This window comes from Gorilla gorilla, chromosome 18, assembly GCF_029281585.2.
Source record: "Gorilla gorilla gorilla isolate KB3781 chromosome 18, NHGRI_mGorGor1-v2.1_pri, whole genome shotgun sequence".
Lineage (NCBI taxonomy): Eukaryota > Metazoa > Chordata > Mammalia > Primates > Hominidae > Gorilla > Gorilla gorilla.
The window spans coordinates 7,325,440-7,344,889 of record NC_073242.2 but is presented as its reverse complement, the minus strand read 5'-3'; the positions used below and the strand labels follow the sequence as shown (position 1 = coordinate 7,344,889).

The window sequence follows — 19,450 nt, the reverse complement described above, 5'->3', positions numbered from 1 at the left end:
CAGGCATGAGCCACTGCACCTGAGTTAGTGATTAAAAGTTGTTGTAGAAGCCGGGCGCGGTGGCTCACGCATGTAATACCAGCACTTTGGCAGGCTGAGGCGGGCAGATCACGAGGTCAGGAGATCAAGACCATCCTGGCTAACACGGTGAAACCCCATGTCTACTAAAAATACAAAAAATTAGCCGGGCATGGTGGCGGGCACCTGTAGTCTTGGGAGGCTGAGGCAGGAGAATGGCATGAATCTGGGAGGCGGAGCTTGCAGTGAGCCGAGATGGCGCCCTGCACTCCAGCCTGGGCAACAGAGTGAGACTCTTAAAAAAAAAGTTGTTGTGGAAAGTTCGCATAACCTGAAATCAGATCTGCTTTTAAGAATGCTGTCAATTCAATTAATGTAATCTTGGTGTTATGATACTAAGTCTTGCAATTCTGGCTGGAAATCTAGATTTCTTATTTTTTTCTTTTTCCCAATTGTGAGGACTTCTATATACTCCTCCCATAATGAATATTATATTAAATCCTTTCAAAAATATAGGCTGGGTGTAGTGGTTTGTGCCTGTAATCCCAGCACTTTGGGAGACTGAGGCAGACGGATCACGAGGTCAGGAGTTCGAGACCATCCTGGCCAACATGGTGAAACCTTGTCTCTACTTAAAAAACAAAACAAAACAAACAAACAAAAAAACCACAAACATTAGCCAGGCATGGTGGTGCGCACCTGCAATCCCAGCTACTTGGGAGGCTGAGGCAGGAGAATTGCTTGAACCTGGGAGGCAGAGGTTGCAGTGAGCTGAGATCACGCCATTTCACTCCAGCTCTGGGCAACAGAGCAAGAACTTCTCCAGGAAAAAAAAAAAAAAAAGTCTGCATATTAATTGGGGAAAAACCAAAAAGACTAGAAAAATGAAACATGGGAAAATCATGTTTAATCTTAGAGAGGCTTTTACAACCAAAAGACTAATTTTCTTTTTTTTTTTTTTTTTGAGACAGAGTCTCGCTCTGTTGCACAGGGTGGGGTGCAGTGGCGCGATCTCAGCTCGCTGCAAACTCCGCCTCCCGGGTTCATGCCATTCTCCTGCCTCAGCCTCCCAAGTAGCTGGGACTACAGGCGCCCACCACCACGCCTGGCTAATTTTTTGTATTTTTAGTAGAGATGGGGTTTCACCGTGTTAGCCAGGATGGTCTCAATCTCCTGACCTCGCGATCCTCCCGCCTCGGCCTCCCAAAGTGCTGGGATTACAGGTGTGAGCCACCACTGCTGGCGACTAATTTCCTTAATATATAAAAAGCTCTTAGAAATCAATAAGAAGAAGATTTAAAATGTAGTAGAAAAATTATCAGAGGATACCAACAGTCCGTTAACAAAAAAGGAAATAGGAAATATTTTAAAATACAGGACAGTGCTCAGTTTTGCTTATAATAAGAGAAATGTAAGTGAAAACTACAGTGAAAATTTTATCTGACCAATAGGCAAAGATCCAAGAGTTTCATCTCAACACTGACTTGGCACGAATGTAGGATGATATGCACTTTAGTACATTGCTGTGGGAACGTAAACTGATAGGATCTCTGTGGTGTGTGACTTGGCAGTATCTACCACTGCTTAAAATACATAACCTTAGGCTGGGCGTGGTGTCTTACGGCTCTAATCCCAGCGCTTGGGAGGCAGAGGCCGGGGGATCACTTGAGCTCAGGAGTTTGAGACCAGCCTGGGCAACATGGTGAATCCCTGTCTCTACAGAAAACACAAAAATTAGCCGGGTGTGGTGGCATGAGCCTGTAGTCTCAGTTACTCGGAAGGTTGAGGTGGGAGGATCACTTGAATCCGGAGGGTTGAGGCTGCTGTGAGCCAAGATCATTCTACTGCACTTCAGCCTGGGCGACAGAGTGAGACCCAGTCAAAAAAAAAGAAAAATTAACTAGGAGTGGTAATACACGCCTGTAGTCCCAGCTACTCAGGAGGCTGAGGTGGGAGGATCACCTGAGCCCGGGAAGGTCGAGGCTGCAGTGAGCTGTGATTGTGCCATTGTGATCCAGCCTGGGCAACAGAGTGAGACCCTGTCTCAAAATAGTAGTAACTTACACCAGCCAGTTATTGCTGTGGTGTTTCCTGATGGTGTGCTTTCTGTTTTCTGCCATTCCTTGTGTTTATTCATTGGAATTCTGCTGTGATGAAGAGCTGCTGCTCCTCCTCTGTTTAAGTGTGCACCGATGTTTGCTTGATTTGCCGGGTCATAGCTTACGATCCATTATTGTCGTTCGTTATTTTGCCGCACAGATTGTCCTAGATTCTGCCACTGGGAGCCCTTCTGGCTGGGCTGTGTGTTCTCCTGACACACCCCGTCCTTTCTTGTCCTTCTGCACACCACTGAGTGTCTTAGGCTCCTCTGTGTGCTCCACAGGGATCTCTGGTTCCTGTTTTTGGAGAGAGGTATTCACAAACCAAGATCTGGCTGCCAGGTAGGGTGACCAACCGTCCTAGTTTGCCAGGACAAAGGCTTTCCCTGGGACGTGGGACTTTAGAGTGCTGAAACTGGAACAGCTTTTGGACTTTGCTCTCTGTAGCCTAAGTGGGGGGTCATCGCGCCTGGGCCCTGTCACGCGTCAGTGGACAGAGCTGGGAAATGTGTGTGTGTAGATGTTCTGGTATTGATTTCTGCATCCAGTCTGTACACATGGGAAAGGTCGTGAGCCTGTACTGATGCCTGCACCTCCAATGCCGTCCCGCAGGGTTTATTCCTGTCTCCTTCCTTATCAGTGACTTTTCTTCAACCGTGAGGACCGCAACTCAGTAGCCACAATGAGCTTTTCCGCTTGATCTTGGCACATGCGTAAATCGGGCTCAGACCTGCTGACTCCGCAGGGGACACATCTCCTGCCTGAGCCTGGTGATGGTGTGCTGTCCTCCGAGGTTAGTTTTATAGTAACAGTCAAAGTGCTGTTTTTCTGAAGTCTCTTAGGTTAGTTCTTTCACAGTGGTGATGTCATCGTCACAGCTCTGCACCTTTGCTGTTTGTATTTCATTTTGTGTTCCTGTGCGCCCTATTTTGTTTTCACGGTTTCTTTTTCTTTTTTTTCGAGACAGAGTCTCACTCTGTCGCCAAGTGTGGAGTACAGTGGTGCGACCTCGGCTCACTGCAACCTCCACCTCCTGTGTTCGAGCAGTCCTTCCACCTCGGCCTCCCGAGTAGCTGATAACTAGAAGTGCGCCACCACGTCTGGCTAATTAATGGTTTGTTTTTTGAGTATGAGAAACCTGACCATGGTTCTAAGGGAGACATACGAAAAGATGTATGTGGAAGTGTCGTGTTCCCTCAGCTCTGCCAGCCCTCTCGCCTTCCCGCTTTCTTTCCATTCTCTGTACATATGCTGGTTGGGGGTTGAATTGTGTCTCCCCACAAAAGATGTTGAAGTCCCAGCTCTCAGTACCTGTGAAAGTGACCATATTTGGAAATAGGGTCTTTGCAGGTGATCAAGTTAAGATGAGTTCACTTGGGTGGGCCCTAATCCAATATGACTGTGTCCTTATAAAATGAGGACATTTGAACAGATAGACATGTGTAGAGGTAGAAGGGCAGACGTCCTGAAGGGAAGACACAGGGAGAAGATGACCACCCACAAGCCAAGCAACGCCAGAGGCCGCAGAGGCTGGAAGAGGCGCAAACAGACCCTCCCTCCCAGCCTCAGGAGGAACCAGCCCTACTGGCACCTTGATCTTGGACTTCTTGCTTCCAGGACTGTGAGAGAATAAGTGTCTGTTACTTTAAGCTACCGGGTTTGTGCCACGGGGAGTTTAATACACACCTCCTGTAGGTAACCAAGCTGTGGGGTTTGAAGGCCAGGTACAGTGGCTCATACCTGTCATCCTAGTGCTTTAAGAGGCCAAAGTGGGAGGATTGCTTGAGTCCAGGAGTTCAAGACCAGGCTGGGCAACAAAGAGAAAACTTGTCTCTATTTTTATTCTTTTTTAAAAAGAGTCCAGGTATGGTGGCTCACGTCTATAATCCCAGCACTTTGGGAGGCCAAGGTGGGCAGATCACTTGATGTCCGGAGTTGGAGACCAGCCTGGCCAACGTGGTGAAACCATGTCTCTTCTAAAAATAAAAGCCAGGCATGGTGGTGCGTGCCTGTAATCCCAGCTACTAGGGAGGCTGAGGCAGGAGAATCGCCTGAACCCAGGAGGCAGAGGTTGCAGTGAGCTGAGATCATGCCCCTGCACTCCAGCCTGGATGACAGCGCGAGACTCTGTCTCAAAAAAAAAGAGAAAGATACGTTCGCGTCCTCATCCCTGGTACCTGTGAGTGTGAGCTTATTTGGGTCATTTCAGATGTATCAGGTTGTGATGAGGTCACACTGCATGGGGTTGGGGCCTAACTCCCGTATTCCTGGTATCCGTATAAGAAGAGGGAAATCTGGACACAGCCAGGACTCACATAGAGAAGAGCTTGCCATGTGACAAGAGACAGAGCCTGGAGGGTCTGCAAAGCATGAAACACCAAGGATGCCGGCTACTGCCAGAAGCTGGGGAGAGGTGCGGGATGGACTCTCCCTCGGCACCTCCAGTGGGAACCACCCCTGCCCAGAACCTGGGACCTTTTTTTTTTTTTGAGACAGGGTCTCGCTGTCTCACCCAGGCTGAAGTGCAGAAGTGCGGTAGTGGGATCTTGGCTCACTATAGCCCCAACATCCTGGGCTCAAGTGATCTTCCCACCTCAGCCTTGCAAGTAGCTGGTACTACAGATGCACACCACTACACCTGACTAGTTTTTGTGTTTTTTGCAGAGATGGAGTCTCACTTTCTTGCCCAGGCTGGTCTTAAACCCCTGGGCTCAAGCGATTCTCCTGCCTTGGCCTCCCAAAGTGCTGGGATTACAGATGTGAGGTTGTGTGCCTGGCTCAGAACTGTGGACCTTTTTGAAACTGCCTAGTTTGTGGTGCTGTGTTTCAGTAGTCTTAGGAAACAAAATACACAGTCACATCAGTTTCTGGTTTATCCTTTTTGTGTTTCTTTTACACAAATGATGAGAAACACTGATAAGCTCTGTGGGCAGGTGTTGGCACTTGGACACTTCCCTCCTGTGCCCCCAGGGCTGGCTGTGCTTTGGAAGGAGGCACAGAGACTTCAGCACCCTGGTTTGGTGTAGACTGTTTGCGAACTTCTCTAATGCCAAATAGCATTTAATTCCAGAAGAAATGTCCCGGGATTTTTTTTTTTAATTGTACGAATAAAGTGAACAATGCAATTACATAGGCCCAAATAACTGGATGTTTATATGGTTTGGAATTTGACTACTTTCTGAATTGTGGCAGATGTTTTTAAGGTATCTGCATAGAGATAAAGAAAGGCTAGGGTTGGCCAGGCATGGTGGCTCACACCTGTAACCCCAGCACTTTGAGAGGCCTAGGTGGGTGGATCACCTGAGGTCAGTAGTTCGAGACCAGCCTGACCAATAAGGTGAAACCTCGTCTCTACTAAAAATAACAAAAATTAGGCATGGTGGCTGGTGCCTGTAGTCCCAGCTACTTTGGAGGCTGAGACAGGAGAATTGCTTGAACCCGGGAGATGGAGGTTGCAGTGAGCCGAGATCACTGCACTCCAGCCTGGGCGACAGACAGAGCGAGACTCCATCTCAAAAAAAAACAAAAACAAAAGGCCGGGTTTGTGCTGTTTGTAAGTCCAGGAATAAGCCTAAAGAATAGGCAAGTTTTGGCTGGGCACGGTGGCTCATGCCTGTAGTCCCAGCACTTTGGGAGGCTGAGGTGGGCAGATCGCCTGAGGTCAAGAGTTCGAGACCAGCCTGGCCAACATGGTGAAACCCTGTCTCTACTAAAACTACAAAAATTAGCTGGGTGTGGTGGCAGGCGCCTGTAAACCCAGCTACTCGGGAGGCTGAGGCAGGAGAATCGCTTGAACCCGGGAGGTGGAGGTTGCAACGAGCCGAGATCGCACCATTGCATTGCAGCCTGGGCAACAAGAGTGAGACTTCATCTCAAAAAAAAAAAAAAAAAAAAAAAAAGGCAAGTTTTTGTACCTTTTAGGAGTATGAAAGTTGATATGTTAATTTTTTTTTTTTTTTTTGAGTCAGAATCTTGCTCTGTCACCCAGCCTGAAGTGCAGTGGCACGATCTCGGCTCACTGCAACCTCCACTTCCCAAGTTCAAGCCATTCCCCTGCCTCAGCCTCCCGAGTAGCTGGGATTACAGGTGCCTGCCACCATGCCCGGCTAACTTTTGTATTTTTAGTACAGATGGGGTTTCTCCATGTTGGCCAGGCTGGTCTCGAACTCCTGACCTCATGTGATCCGCCTACCTCAGCCTCCCAAAGTGCTGGGTTTACAGGCGTGAGCCACCACACCCCTGGCTGATATGCTGATTTTTAAAACCTTGATTCCTGGATATTCTGTGTCCTTCCTTTCTACTTGTTACAAATTTGTGAAGAACAGGAGAGGCTCCCAGTTAGATGTGGTTCATTTAGGCTTAGACTGACACGGCGTGGCTGGCTGGCCACGTATCCTTGACGCCATCATGTATTGCAAATCTACTGACCAAGGCAGGGTCCTGGTATGCGGTCCCTGGGGTCAGTGGGTGTTGGTGTTGGGTCGGTCCGGTCCTGTGTTGGAGTGAAAGTGTCTGGTTTGTGGGCCTGCGTCGGTGAACTGCGTGCGGCTGGGGACACATTGGCTGCTTTCCTCCCTCGCTGGGCTCTGCCGGCAACTTTCTCAGCCCACTGGACTGAGCAGGAAGTTACAGAAGACAAGTCTCCTTCCTAGTTACAAGGTAGAACCCATCGTCAGCTGTTTTTCAGTTTTTAAAGTACACAAATTTTTTTTAAAAAATCTGTTTTGGATGAAAAAGCAATGGAAAAGAATCAACTTTCAGAAGATGATGAGACAGTTTCAGAATATTAACATTTAAATATTTGGCTCCCTTTTGGGAGGATTTTTTTTTTGCTTGACTGTCAAGAGCAAAGGAAGTGTGGCCCATCGGGGGCTTCTGCAGGGGCTGCGAGGGTCGAGACAGGTTTCAGTTTGGTAGGTTGATGCGAGGTGTCACCTGTGAGGCGAATGTGGGAAGTGCTGTCAGCAGGCATCTGCCAGCTGGGCATGGTGGCTCACGCCTGTCATCCCAGCTCTTTGTAAGGCCAAGGCGGGAGGATGGTTTCAGCCCAGGAGTTCGAGACCAGTCTTGGCAACATAGCAAAACCCCATTTCTACAAAAAATTTTAAAAAATTTGTGGGGGCATGGTGGTCTGTGCCTGTGGTCCCAGCTACTCGTGAGGCGGAGGCAGGAGCATTGCTTGAGTCCAGGAGGTTGGGGCTGCAGTGAGCTGTGATCGCAGTGACAGAGCGAGACCCCCTCTGAAAAGAAGGCAGCAGCTCACCCCCTCCAGTTTCGCTTCTGCGGTTCTGAGAAGACCCAATATCTTACACTGATGACATCTGTGAGGGCTCCTTGCCAAAACCACACCCTGACACTGTGGCATTTGGTCCTGTGGATTTCTCTTTCAGCAACAGCCCGACTTAGAGATGTCCACGCTAGCTTCTGCTAGACACCCTTGATGGGAGGAATTACCATATTGTTTCTCGTGTCTTCCTAATTCTCATTCTTTCTGCATATTTGTCTTTTCAGGAAAACCAATTCTGTGTCCTCGGAGGACCACAGCCCCGTTGGGCCCCAGGCGAAACCCAGCCTGGAGCTTGCAGGCAGGACGACTGTTCAGCACGCAGACCGCCGAGGACAAGGAGGAACCCCTGCACTCGATTATCAGCAGCACAGAGAGCGTGCAGGGTAGCCTTGGCTCGTGCTTTGGTCTGGGAGGGCTTTTTGGTTCACTGCTGTGCGTAAAGGGGCATTTTCAGGGTGGAGGCAGTGATTGGTAGAGCCACCGCCTTAGGTGTGAAATCAGAAGGTCTTGGCTGTAGGGAGTGCTGCGCCCTCCATTTCTGTCCCAGCGAGGGACTTCTGTCAGTGTCGGGTGTGTCTTGCCCCCTCTGGTGGTCACCCGTGAGTTTGCCGTCCGGCACCTCCCCTGAGTGGTGATTCATGGCACATCTGCTAATAATCATGGAAGCGGGAGGGGAAACTCAGCATGGGCCCAGTCTGCGCAGGACCGAATTCCGGAGCTGTCTTTTCATTCCCTCTGCAGTATAAAAAAGCAGTCTTTGGAGCCAGTCCTGAAGTGGCTCCATTTCTGGCTTTTAAGTGGGTCGACAAGAGTAGAATCTTTGAAGTTAAAAAGAGAAGTGAGGTTTTCTTGTTATTTTGATTTCTAAATAATTAATTTGGAAACCGCTTTTTTGAAGAATATAGGCCAGGCACAGTGGCTTACACTTGTAATCCCAGCACTTTGGGAGGCCGAGGCAGGAGGATTGCTTGAGGACAAGTGGTCGAGACCAACCTGGGCAACATAGACCCTTTCTCTACAAAAAAAAATTAAAAAGTTAGCCAGGCATGGTAGCACACACCAGTGGTTCCAGGTACTTGAGAGGCTGAGGCGGGAGAATCACTTGAGCCCAGGAAGTTGAGGCTGCAGTGAGCACGATCCTGCCACTGCATAGCAGCCTGGGCAACAGAGCCAGATCCTGCCTCTAAAAAAAAAGAACATATAATCTGGTTCTTAGAGGCAGCCCAGTTCTCGTAACCACGCACATTGGGAAACCAGGCTCAGCATTCCCTCGACGTAGCCCGAGGCATGTCTGGCCTCAGCAGTGGGAGGATTTGTCCTGCCCTGAGACCTCCTTTCTGAGAGACTTTTTGTTTTGTTTTGTTTTGAGACAGGGTCTTTCTCTGTCGCCTGGGCCGAGTGCTGTGGTGCAATCATGGCTCACTGAAGCCTTGACCTCCCTGGCTCAAGTGATCCTCCCACCTCAGCCCCCTGAGTCACTGGGACCACAAGTGTGTGCCACCACCGTCAGCTACTTTGTGTATTTTTTGTAGAGATGGCGGGATCCCTCTGTGTTGCCCAGGCTGGTCTTGAGCTCCTGGGCTTAAGTGATTCTCCTGCCTTGGCCTCCCAAAGTGCTGGGATTACAGGCGTGAGCCATGGTGCCCAGCCAGACTTTGTTTCTGTCTGCTTCTTTCTTTTTGTTCACGATCTTAAATGTTTGGGAGGCCGAGGCAGGCCAGTCATGAGGTCAGGAGATCGAGGCTATCCTGGCTAACATAGTAAAACCCCGTCTCTACTAAAAATACAAAAAATTAGCCGGGCGTGGTGGCAGGCGCCTGTAGTCCCAGCTACTCGGGAGGCTGAGGCAGGAGAATGGCGTGAACCCGGGAGGTGGAGCTTGCAGTGAGCCGAGATCGTGCCACTGTACTCCAGCCTGGGTGACAGAGCGAGACTCCGTCTCAAAAAAAAAAAAAAGTTTAAAACTCATAAACTTAAGCGTTCTTTGGAATGTGATGTAGCGTATTCTTGTACAAAAATAGAAATTAAACTTTGTTGGTTGTGTCTGTGTTTCATTACTAGGTTCCACTTCCAAACATGAGTTCCAGGCCGAGACAAAGAAGCTTTTGGACATTGTTGCCCGGTCCCTGTACTCAGAAAAAGAGGTGCGTTCCCTGCTAACCATGCCCGATGTTAGCAAAGTTTCTTTTCACAAAGCTGTTTTTATGCCATTCTGGAGAACTGCCAGATAATATATTAGCTGTGAGAAAGCATTAAACTTTGGACAGGTCCCCATCTTAAGCTACCAGTGAGAGGAGTTTTACCATAATCTATTTTGGTTTCATGGATAAGTATATCCAGATGGTTCTTTGGGCTGGATCAACTCTGGGAATTAATTGAATTTTGCCAATAATTTTAAAAGTTCCCGAAATACAGGCCTGGTGTGGTGGCTCATGCCTGGGAACTCAGTGCTTTGGGAGGCCGAGGCAGGAGGATCACTTGAGCCCAGGAGTTTGAGACCAGCCTGGTCAACACAGCAAGACTCCGTCTCTACAAAAAGTTTAAAAAATTAGCCAGCTATGGGGGCACTGACCTCTGGTCCCAGCTACTCAGGAGGCTGGGGTGGGAGGATGACTTGAGCCTGGCAGACTCTGGGGCTGCAGTGAGCCATGATTGTGTTACTACACTGACCTGCACAACAGAGTAAGACCCTCTCTCCAAAAAAAAAAGTCCCCCAAATCCTAGCGTGCAGCTCTGCTGAATTCCGTCTCTGTGGAGCTTTGGATACGCTCTGAGGCCCCTTTGCCTGGTGGGACTACCTGCAGGTCTTGGCAGCTTTGGCTGCCAGAGGAAGAAGGTTCCCCAGTCCTGTGTGTATGGAGCAGGGAGGAGTTACTGAGGAAATTAAAACGCATTTGGGGCCAGGTGCGGTGACCCACACCTGTAATCCCGGCACTTTAGGAGGCCAAAGTAGGAGGATTGTGTGAGTCCAGGAGTTTGAGACCAGCCTAGGCAACGTGAAGAGATCCCAACTCTATTAAAAAAAACCCGCAAAACTCATTTGGGGTGACAGGACAAGGAAAAAGAAAGATGAAGGCCACCATCGTTGACATGCTGATTATTGCTGGAAGGCAAAGGAGAATCCTGAAGAAAGTTTGTAAAGCAGCAAATTTCAAAGCTCAGAGGGGCTTCCAGGAGCTGTTTCCGGGTTTCGTACTGATGAGTGCTGCATTCCTGCCTCCCAGTGACCTCCAGCTTCCGCCCAGATCAGCCACCGCTTCCTCTTCACCTGTGTGCTCTTGCGGACTTAATTTTTCTATTTTTATTTGTGTGGGTTTTTTTGTTTTTTGGTTTTTTTTTGGTTTTTTAATTTTTTGGAACAGGGTCTGGGTCTGACGCCCAGGCTGGAGTGCAGTGGTATGATCTCGGCTCACTGCAACCTCCGCCTCGTGGGCTCAAGCCATCCTTCCTCCTTAGCCTCTGGCTGATATTTGTATTTTTTTGTAGAGACGGAGTTTTGCCATGTTGCCCAGGCTGGTCTTGAACTCCTGGGCTGAAGTGATCTGCCTGTTTCAGCCTCCCAAAGTGCTGAGATCACAGGTGTGAGCCACCGCACCCGGCCTCTCTCACTGATTTTAAATGGAAGGTCTGTTTGAGGTCAGTGTGCTTTTCAGCTCCTGAGGGACAGCTGGGCCCTGAGGCCCGTTTTTCTCCGGGTGTGGTAGACCTGGTGTTTGGTGGTCCCCACTAGATGAGATGAAGCTAGGGAACCTGTTTTTGTGGAGTAGGAGTGTATTAGTCCGTTTTCACGTTGCTGATAAAGACATACCTGAGACTGGGCAATTTACAAAAGAAGGAGCTTTAATTGGACTTACACCTGCATGTGGCTGGGGAAGTCTCACAGTCATGGTGGAAGGCAAGGAGGAGCAAGTCCCGTCTTACATGGATGACAGCAGGCAAAGAGAGAATGAGCAAGACGCAAAAGCAGAAACCCCAAAAAACTGTCAGATCTCGTGAGACTTACTCACTACCACGAGAACAGTACTGGGGAAACGGCCCCCATGATTCACTTATCTCCCACCAGGTCCTTCCGACAACACGTGGGAATTATGGGAGTACAATTCAAGGTGAGATTTTGGTGGGGACACAGCCAAACCATATCAAGGAGAAATGGATGTTTGAGTGATATGCCGTCATCCCTGTGCAGGAGTTGGGAACGAAATTGTTCCTCGTAGGCCTCTTTTGTTTGTTTTTTTGAGACAGAGTCTCTCTCTGTCGGGGCTGGAGTGCAGTGGTGCCATCTCGGCTCACTGCAACCTCCGCCTTGTGGGTTCAAGCGATTCTCCTGCCTCAGCCTCCTTAGTAGCTGGGATTACAGGTGTGTTCCATCATGCCCAGCTAATTTTAATATTTTTAGTAGAGACTGGGTTTTACCATGTTGGCCATGCTGGTCTTGAGCTCCTGACCTCAAGTGATCCACCTGCTTCAGCCTCCCAAAGTGCCTGGATTACAAGCATGAGCACCCACACCCAGCCAGAGGGCTCTTCTTAAAGTTATAATTAACAGATGGACACATAACTTCAGGCTTGATTAAAAATCCTGAAAAGGGCCAGGCACCGTGGCTCACATCTGTAATCCCAACACTTTGGGAGGCGGAGGCACAAGGATCACTTGAGCCTGGGAGATCAAGACCAGCCTGGGCAACATAGCGAGACCCTGTGTCTATAAAAATTTTAAAACAATTAGGTGGGTGTGGTGCATGCCTGTGGTCCCAGCTACTTAGGAGGCTGAGGTGGGAGGATTGCTTGGGTCCAGGAGGTTAAGGCTGCAATAAGCCGTGATTGCAGCCTCCAGCCTGAGTGACAGAGTGAGACTCTCAAACAAATCCTGAAAGGAAAGTCAGCACCTTCAGTCACTTTGTGACCGGCCCAGAGGAACTGCCTTTGACTAAAGCAGAAACTCTTTATGCTTTGAGAATTGCCTATTCTCCTCTTCCTTTTAACAGTTATTGGAAGTGCAGCTGACCAGATAGATCCTGCAGGACGAGTGTCCTTCATTGTCTGCGCCTCCCATTTCTATTCCTGTAGGTGTTTATACGGGAGCTGATCTCCAATGCCAGCGATGCCTTGGAAAAACTGCGTCACAAACTGGTGTCTGACGGCCAAGCACTGCCAGAAATGGAGATTCACTTGCAGACCAATGCCGAGAAAGGCACCATCACCATCCAGGTACCTCCCTCAGTGTCCAGGCGTGTGGCAGGCCCGGCCATGCAGCAAGGACAGGATCTGCCTTCTAGTGATGTCTCGGGTCCCAGGGACGTACTGGCCATCCGTACCACCAGGATAACTCTGGCTATAATTTATTGTTACAGTAGCACTCATTCATTATAGAAAATTTTGGAAAAGCAGGTAAGCAGGAAAGAAGAAAATTTGAAATCACCCCATCATCCAGCAATAACTACTGGTAACATCTTAGCATATGGCCACACAGGGTTTTGGTGTATGCAGGTATTAACATATCTAAACATATCTTATTTTTAATGTACTCTTTTCATATTTTTAACTGCGTTTTCCCCTCAAAATGCCAATGAAGCAGTGCTGTGGCTGCTGCTGTAGCCTTGTGGAAATTTTAAGGCTGAAAAGTTAGGCCAAAGAGGGTCAGGTAGGGGCCCTGAGAGACATTGCATCCAAAGACAGTTGCCTCAGGACCTGTCATCCCAGGGTCACGGCGTCATTGCGGGGGTGTCTGTCTCTGTGGAGAGGTGGACAGACTGGCCTCGGTGGGATCTGAGTATTCCCTTTTAGGGTGCTGGCTTGCTCTGAAGGTCGTGCCACATAAATGAATGCAGGCACGCGTGAATGAATGGACTTGTGAAGGGATGGCTGTTTTAATTAAAGGAGGGGCTTTTGTGAGGTGTCAGCTTTACGCACCCCCTCTTGGGTTTAGAGAATCCAGACTGAGCCCCGTGGTACGTGCCAGCTGTTTGTCATAGCCCTTGGTCATAAGGATTGGGTTGGGGGTAGGTTTCTTCTCTCCCTGCCTTTGCTGAGCTGGCCTGGCTGTGGAATGGGCCCTGTGGGCAGGGCTGCAGCGCCCTGCGCTTCCCTCCTGTTTTCAGAACAGAGGTTCCTTGCAGATGATTGAAAATGGATGTGCTGGGGCAAGGGGTCATGGGGACATGATTCTTGGTCTTTAGCAGAGGTGCCAGTCCTCATGTGCCAGTACTTCCTGGTACTAAGACTATGTTACAATAATGATTTTTGGTTTTGTCTTTTGTCTTCTTTTTTCTTAAAGAACAGTTCTAGATTTACAGAAAATTTGAGCAGGTAATTTAGAGCTCCATTATATCCTTTGGGACCCAGTTTTTCTATTCTCAATAGCCGATGGGAGCGTCGTGGTCCATTTGTTTCATCTTTTTTCCTTTTTTTTTGGAGACAGAGTGTGGCTGTGTCGCCCAGGCTGGAGTGCAGTAGTGTGATCTCAGCTCACTGCAGCCTCTGCCTCCCAGGTCCAAGCAACTCTCGTGCCTCAGCCTCCTGAGTAGCTGGGATTACGGATGTGTGCCATGATGCCCAACTAATTTTTGTATTTTTAGTAGAGATGGGGTTTCACCATGTTGGCCAGGCTGGGCTTGAACTCCTGCCCTCAAGTGATCTGCCCACCTTGGCCTCCCAAAGTGTTAGATTACAGGCATGAGCCACCATACCCAGCCCATTTATTACAATTAATTAACTAATCTTGATACAGTATTCTTACCTAAAGTTTTAGAAAAGGAAGCTTTCTTGTGGGGTCTCAGAGATATTATGCCATTCCATCTCTTCTACTGATATCTCAGCTACATTGCTTTTTGTTATTTTTAGGGGATTTTTTAGGGAATAAAATATGCAGCCTTAATTTATCACTGTCTAGCTTGAATTGATATTTAACACTTCAGTGTAAGAATCTTACAACGGTATCATTCCAGTGGCAAAATCATCTTTTTCTTTTGATGTCAAATATTTTATGTATATACCTGTTGTAAACCCTCACAAATTCCTTTTTATTTTTGTTTGAGACAGAGTCTCATTTTATTGCCTAGGCTGGAGTGCAGTGGTATGATCTCACCTCACTGCAGTGAGGCCTCTGCCTCCCGGATTTAAGTGATTCTCCTGCCTCAGCCCCCCAAGTAGCTGGGTTTACAGGCACATGCCACCACACCCGGCTAATTTTTGTATTTTTAGTAGAGATGGGGTTTCACCATGTTGGTCAGGCTGGTCTCAAACTCCTGACCTCAAGTGATCTGACTGCCTTGGCCTCCCAAAGTGCTGGGATGACAGGCAGGAGCCACCGCGCCTGGTCTCACCATTTCCTTTTAAAATCACATTGTGCGGGTCGCCTGGCAACAGATGATTTCTGTCTACATCTGAAAAATCTATAGTTATTATTTTTTTTTTAGTAAATATTTTAGAACAGATTTCAATTTTCAGAAAAATTTTAAAGATAGTACAGCGTTGCCATCTACTCCAACACCCAGCTTCCCTTGTGATTGAAATCTTATGGCCGGGTGCAGTGGCTCACGCTTGTAATCCCAGCACTTTGAGAGGCCAAGGTGGGCGGATCACCTGAGGTCAGGAGTTCAAGACCAGCCTGGCCAACACGGTGAAACCCCATCTCTAATAAAAATACAAAAATTAGCCGGATGTGGTGGTGCACACCTGTAATCCCAGCTGCTCAGGAGGCTGAGGCAGGAGAATTGCTTGAACCCGGGAGGCGGAGGTTGTGGTGAGCCGAGATCGCGCCATTGCACTCTAGCTTGGGCAACAAGAGTGAAACTCGTCTCAAAAAAAAAAAAAAAAAAAGAAATGTTAGTATATTACATTGGTTACAGTTAATCAACCGGTATGGATATATTATTCTTAACACAAGTCTATTCAGATTTCCTTAGTTTTTACCTCATGTCCTTTTTCTCTCCCAGCATCCCACATGACACTTAGTTGTCCTGGCCCCTTAGCTCCTCTTGGCTGTGACAGTTTCTCAGACTTTCCTTGTTTTTGATGACCAGGAAGATTTTTTTTTTTTTGAAATGGGGTTTTGCTCTTGTTGCCTAAGGTGGAGTGCAGTGGTGTGATTTTAGCTCACTGCAACCTCTGCCTCCCAGGTTCAAGCAATTCTCTTGCCTTCAGTCTCTCGAGTAGCTTGGATTACAGGTATGTGCCACCATGCCTGGCTAATTTTGTATTTTTAATAGAGACGGAGTTTCTCCATGTCGGTCAGGCTGATCTTAAACTCCCGGCCTCGGGTGATCTGCCTGCCTCGGCCTCCCAAAGTGCTGGGATTATAGGCATGAGCTACCGCACCCAGCCTGACCTGGAAGGTTTTTATGTTTGTTTAGAGTCAGGATCTTCTTCCGTCTCCAGGTTGGGGTGCAGTGGTGCTATCAGGGTTCGCTGCAGCCTTGACCTCCTGGGCTCAAGTGATCTACCACCTCAGCCTCCTGTAGCTAGGGCCACAGGCACATGCCACCATGCCCGGCTAACTTTAAAAAAATTATTTTTTTGGCCAGGCATGGTGGCTCACGCCTGTAATCCTAGCACTTTGGGAGGCTTAGGCGGGCAGACTGTCTGAGCTCAGGAGTTCAAGACCAGCCTGGGCAACATGGTGAAACCCTGTCTCTGCTAAAAATACAAAAGAAATTAGCTGGATGTGGCAGCGTGTGCCGGTAGTCCCAGCTACTCGGGAGGCTGAGGCAGGAGAATTGCTTGAACTCGGGAGACAGAAGGTGCAGTGAGCGGAGATCACACCACTGCACTCCAGCACTCCAGCACTCCAGCCTGACCGACAGAGCGAGAAATTTTTGTTTTTTTTTTGTAGAGACAGGGTCTTGCTTTGTGGCCCAGGCTGGTCTCAAACTCCTGGGCTCAAGCAATTTTCCCACCTTGACCTTCCAAAGTGCTGGGATTACAGATGTGAGCTGTTGTGTCCAGCCCTATGTTTTCTTCTAGCGGTTTTATAGCTTTAGCTCTTATATTTAGATCTATGATCCATTTCAAGTTAATTTTTCTGTATGGTGTGAGGTAGGGGTTGAGGTTTATGTTTTGCTTATGGGTGTACAGTTGTTTCAGTACTATCTGTTAATAGACCTATCATCCCCCATTGAATTACCTTGGAATCTTTGTCAAAAATCAAGTAATACACTCTCTGTGCATCTCTGTTCCTGTGCTCTGTTTGGTTCTTTGATCCATGTGTCGATCCTTAAATGCCCACATCGCACTGTCTTAATTATTGTAGCTTTATAGGAAGTCTTAAAATTAGGTATTTTAAATTCTCCAACTTCGTTCTTCAAAATATTTTGAAAATTTTCTAAGTTCTTTGTATTTCCATATACATTTTAGAATCGGCTTGTCATTTTCTACAAAACCTGTGAGGATTTAGATTGGGATTGCAGTGCAGATCAGTTTGGGAAAAAATAAAAATAAATTGAAAATAGGAGCTATTAGTTGCATTTTTTCCTTTACCTTGGTCTAACATTAACCTTTCCCTTAAGGATTCTATTTAAGTTTCTGATGTATTAAACACTTAAATGAAACATATTTAATGACTGATATCAACTAGATACTAATTTTAAGTAGTTTTTTATTCATAATTATTACATGATCTTCAATAAATGAATCAGGCTGGATTTTGGACTATTCAAACCAGCACCTCAGAAATAATTGCCCAGAAGCCTCTTGGTGCCATGTTTCTTGTTGGCTGCTGGGGCCCGTGAAACATGCACACATGTGTGCACTGCAGTAACTGGTGGTGATGTGGTTTTGGCACCCATTCTGCCTGTGCTGCCTACAATGGGAAGGCTGACAGCTGGCCAGTCTCCCTGGCCTGCTGCTTGCTGTGGATTATTTGCTGAGTGGCACTGACCACCCTTGCTGTGCCAATGGAGACAGCACTGACGCCTGGTGCTAGTGGGCTCCCATGGCTGCTGCAGGCTGTCCTGGAGAGGAAGTCTTTAGAAAGGAACTTCCTAGAAGGAAGTTCAGAAAACTGTTTCTGAGGGCCTTTGTCCCAATTCATAGATGTGGAGGCTTGGAGTGAGCTCTTTTATTTAAGGTGGTCTGCACATTATAGCAGAGCAAGCTGGGGCTGCGGCTATATTATGGGCATGTTGAGCGAGGATCTGCAGATGGGAGTCTGACTGGGCTTTGAGGAAGGAGGAGCCCATGGTCAGTAAGGCCTTGTGTGTTCACCAGCGCGTTGGTCTGTATTGTGATTCAGGCCGCTATAGCCGAATACCTTAGACTGGGCAATTTATAAACAACAGAACCCTATTGCTCACAGTTCTAGAGGCTGGGAGGTCCAAGAGCAAGGGGCCAGCAGATTGGGCATCTGGCGAGGGCCCTTTGTCTCAGGCAGTGCCTCTTGCATCTTCACACAGAAGGTGGAAGGGGCAGACAAGCTCCCTGAAGCCTTTTTTCTAAGGGCCCTACTCCCATTCATGAGAGTGGAGCCCTCGTGACTTGATCACCTCCCCAAGGCCCCACTCCCAGTGCCATCCCCTTGGGACTTAGGTCTTAATATATGGATTTGGGTGACACTGGCACTCAGAGCAGAGCAGCTGCAACAGGATAGGCCAGATAGAGGCTCCAACGTAAGGGCTCTGCCTTCCCGCAGGAGAGGCGTCCATGCCCGCTGTTCCCATGGTGGTAGGGTGGGAGTGAGGGCCGCATGCAGAGCTGCGTTCCCAACACCTGCTTTCTGGTCTCCTCAGTCAGATCATTCTGCTGGATTGAGAGAGCCAACAGAGGGGATCACTGTTCCCCAGAACCATAGCCAGGGAGAAGGCGTGAGGGCCACATCTTGATGGTGGGAGAGCTGTGCTTTTCCCAATTGCTGGTGTAATATTTTCTTTTCGGAATGGTTTTTAACAAACAAAGCAACTTTCTGCTGTCCCTTCCTGTTTTCTCTGGTGAGGCCAAGCTGCTATGACTAGAATTAGTCTTTTCGTTTTTTCTTTTTTTTTTTGAGATGGAGTCTCACTCTGTCACCCAGGCTGGAGTGCAGTGGCACAATCTCAGTTCACTGCAGTCTCTGCCTCCTGGGTTCACTGGGCTCAAGCAATTTTCCTGCCTCAGCCTCCGAGTAGCTGGGACCACAGGTGCTCGCCATCATGCCTGGCTAATTTTTTTTTTTAGTAGAGATGGGGTTTTACCATGTTGGCCAGGCAGGTCTTGAACTCCTGGCCTCAAGTGATCCGCCTGCCTTGGCCTCCCAAAGTGCTGGGATTACAGGCATGAGCCACCGCTCCCGGCCCCTAGAAGTAGTCTTTTCTGATGAGCATCTGGTGCTACCTGGCTGGGCCCTGTCTGGCCAATGTCATTGACACCATTTGAGTCCCTGGGACTGCTGGTGCACTCACCCGGCTCCCCAGGTGCTGGGGGCTTGGCACTTAGTGCGTCTCTCTCCTCAGGATACTGGTATCGGGATGACACAGGAAGAGCTGGTGTCCAACCTGGGGACGATTGCCAGATCGGGGTCAAAGGTAAGCGTGGGCCCCCCACACAGCCTCCCCCTTCCCCTCAGGGTGCAAGGATCCCTCCAGTGGGGTGGCCCTGGGTGCCAGATTAAGTAAGAACGTTGTCAGTTGCATGCCACGCAGTGGGTACTGTGGGAACCCCTCATGACATGACAGCCATCCCTCAGTATCTGGGGGTTGGTCCCTCAGTATCTGGGGGTTGGTTTCAGGACCCCCCTTGGATAGCAAAGTCTGCAGATGCTCCAGTCCCGGATTAAATTGGTGCCGTATATTGTAGACACATCTTCTTGTATGCTTTAGATGATCTCTAGGTTACTTATAATACCTCATAGAATGTAAATGCTAAATATAGATATAACATAATTATGTTTTTTATACTACTTTTTATCATTGCGTTGTTTTTTATTTTTTTTCTGAGTATTTTCAGTCCTTGGCTGGTTGAATCTGCAAATGTGGAACCCGTAGATAGGAGGACCAACTGTATTGGCTCACTGCAACCTCTGCCTCCCGGTTTAAGCAATTCTCCTGCCTCAGCCTCCCAAGTAGCTGGGATTACAGGCA

General features: G+C 48.4%; 1 protein-coding gene across 2 annotated transcripts in view; it reads left to right on the top strand.

Annotated features, from left to right (window-relative positions):
* Window positions 1-19,450, top strand: part of TRAP1 (TNF receptor associated protein 1) — a 59,595-nt gene that overhangs the window by 18,941 nt on the left and 21,204 nt on the right. For both annotated transcript variants that reach the window (XM_004057095.3, XM_055365140.2), the window contains exons 2-5: window positions 7,629-7,787; window positions 9,466-9,548; window positions 12,471-12,611; window positions 18,824-18,895. In XM_004057095.3, coding sequence (XP_004057143.1) covers window positions 7,629-7,787; window positions 9,466-9,548; window positions 12,471-12,611; window positions 18,824-18,895 — 455 coding nt within the window. The remainder of the gene's footprint in view (window positions 1-7,628; window positions 7,788-9,465; window positions 9,549-12,470; window positions 12,612-18,823; window positions 18,896-19,450) is intronic.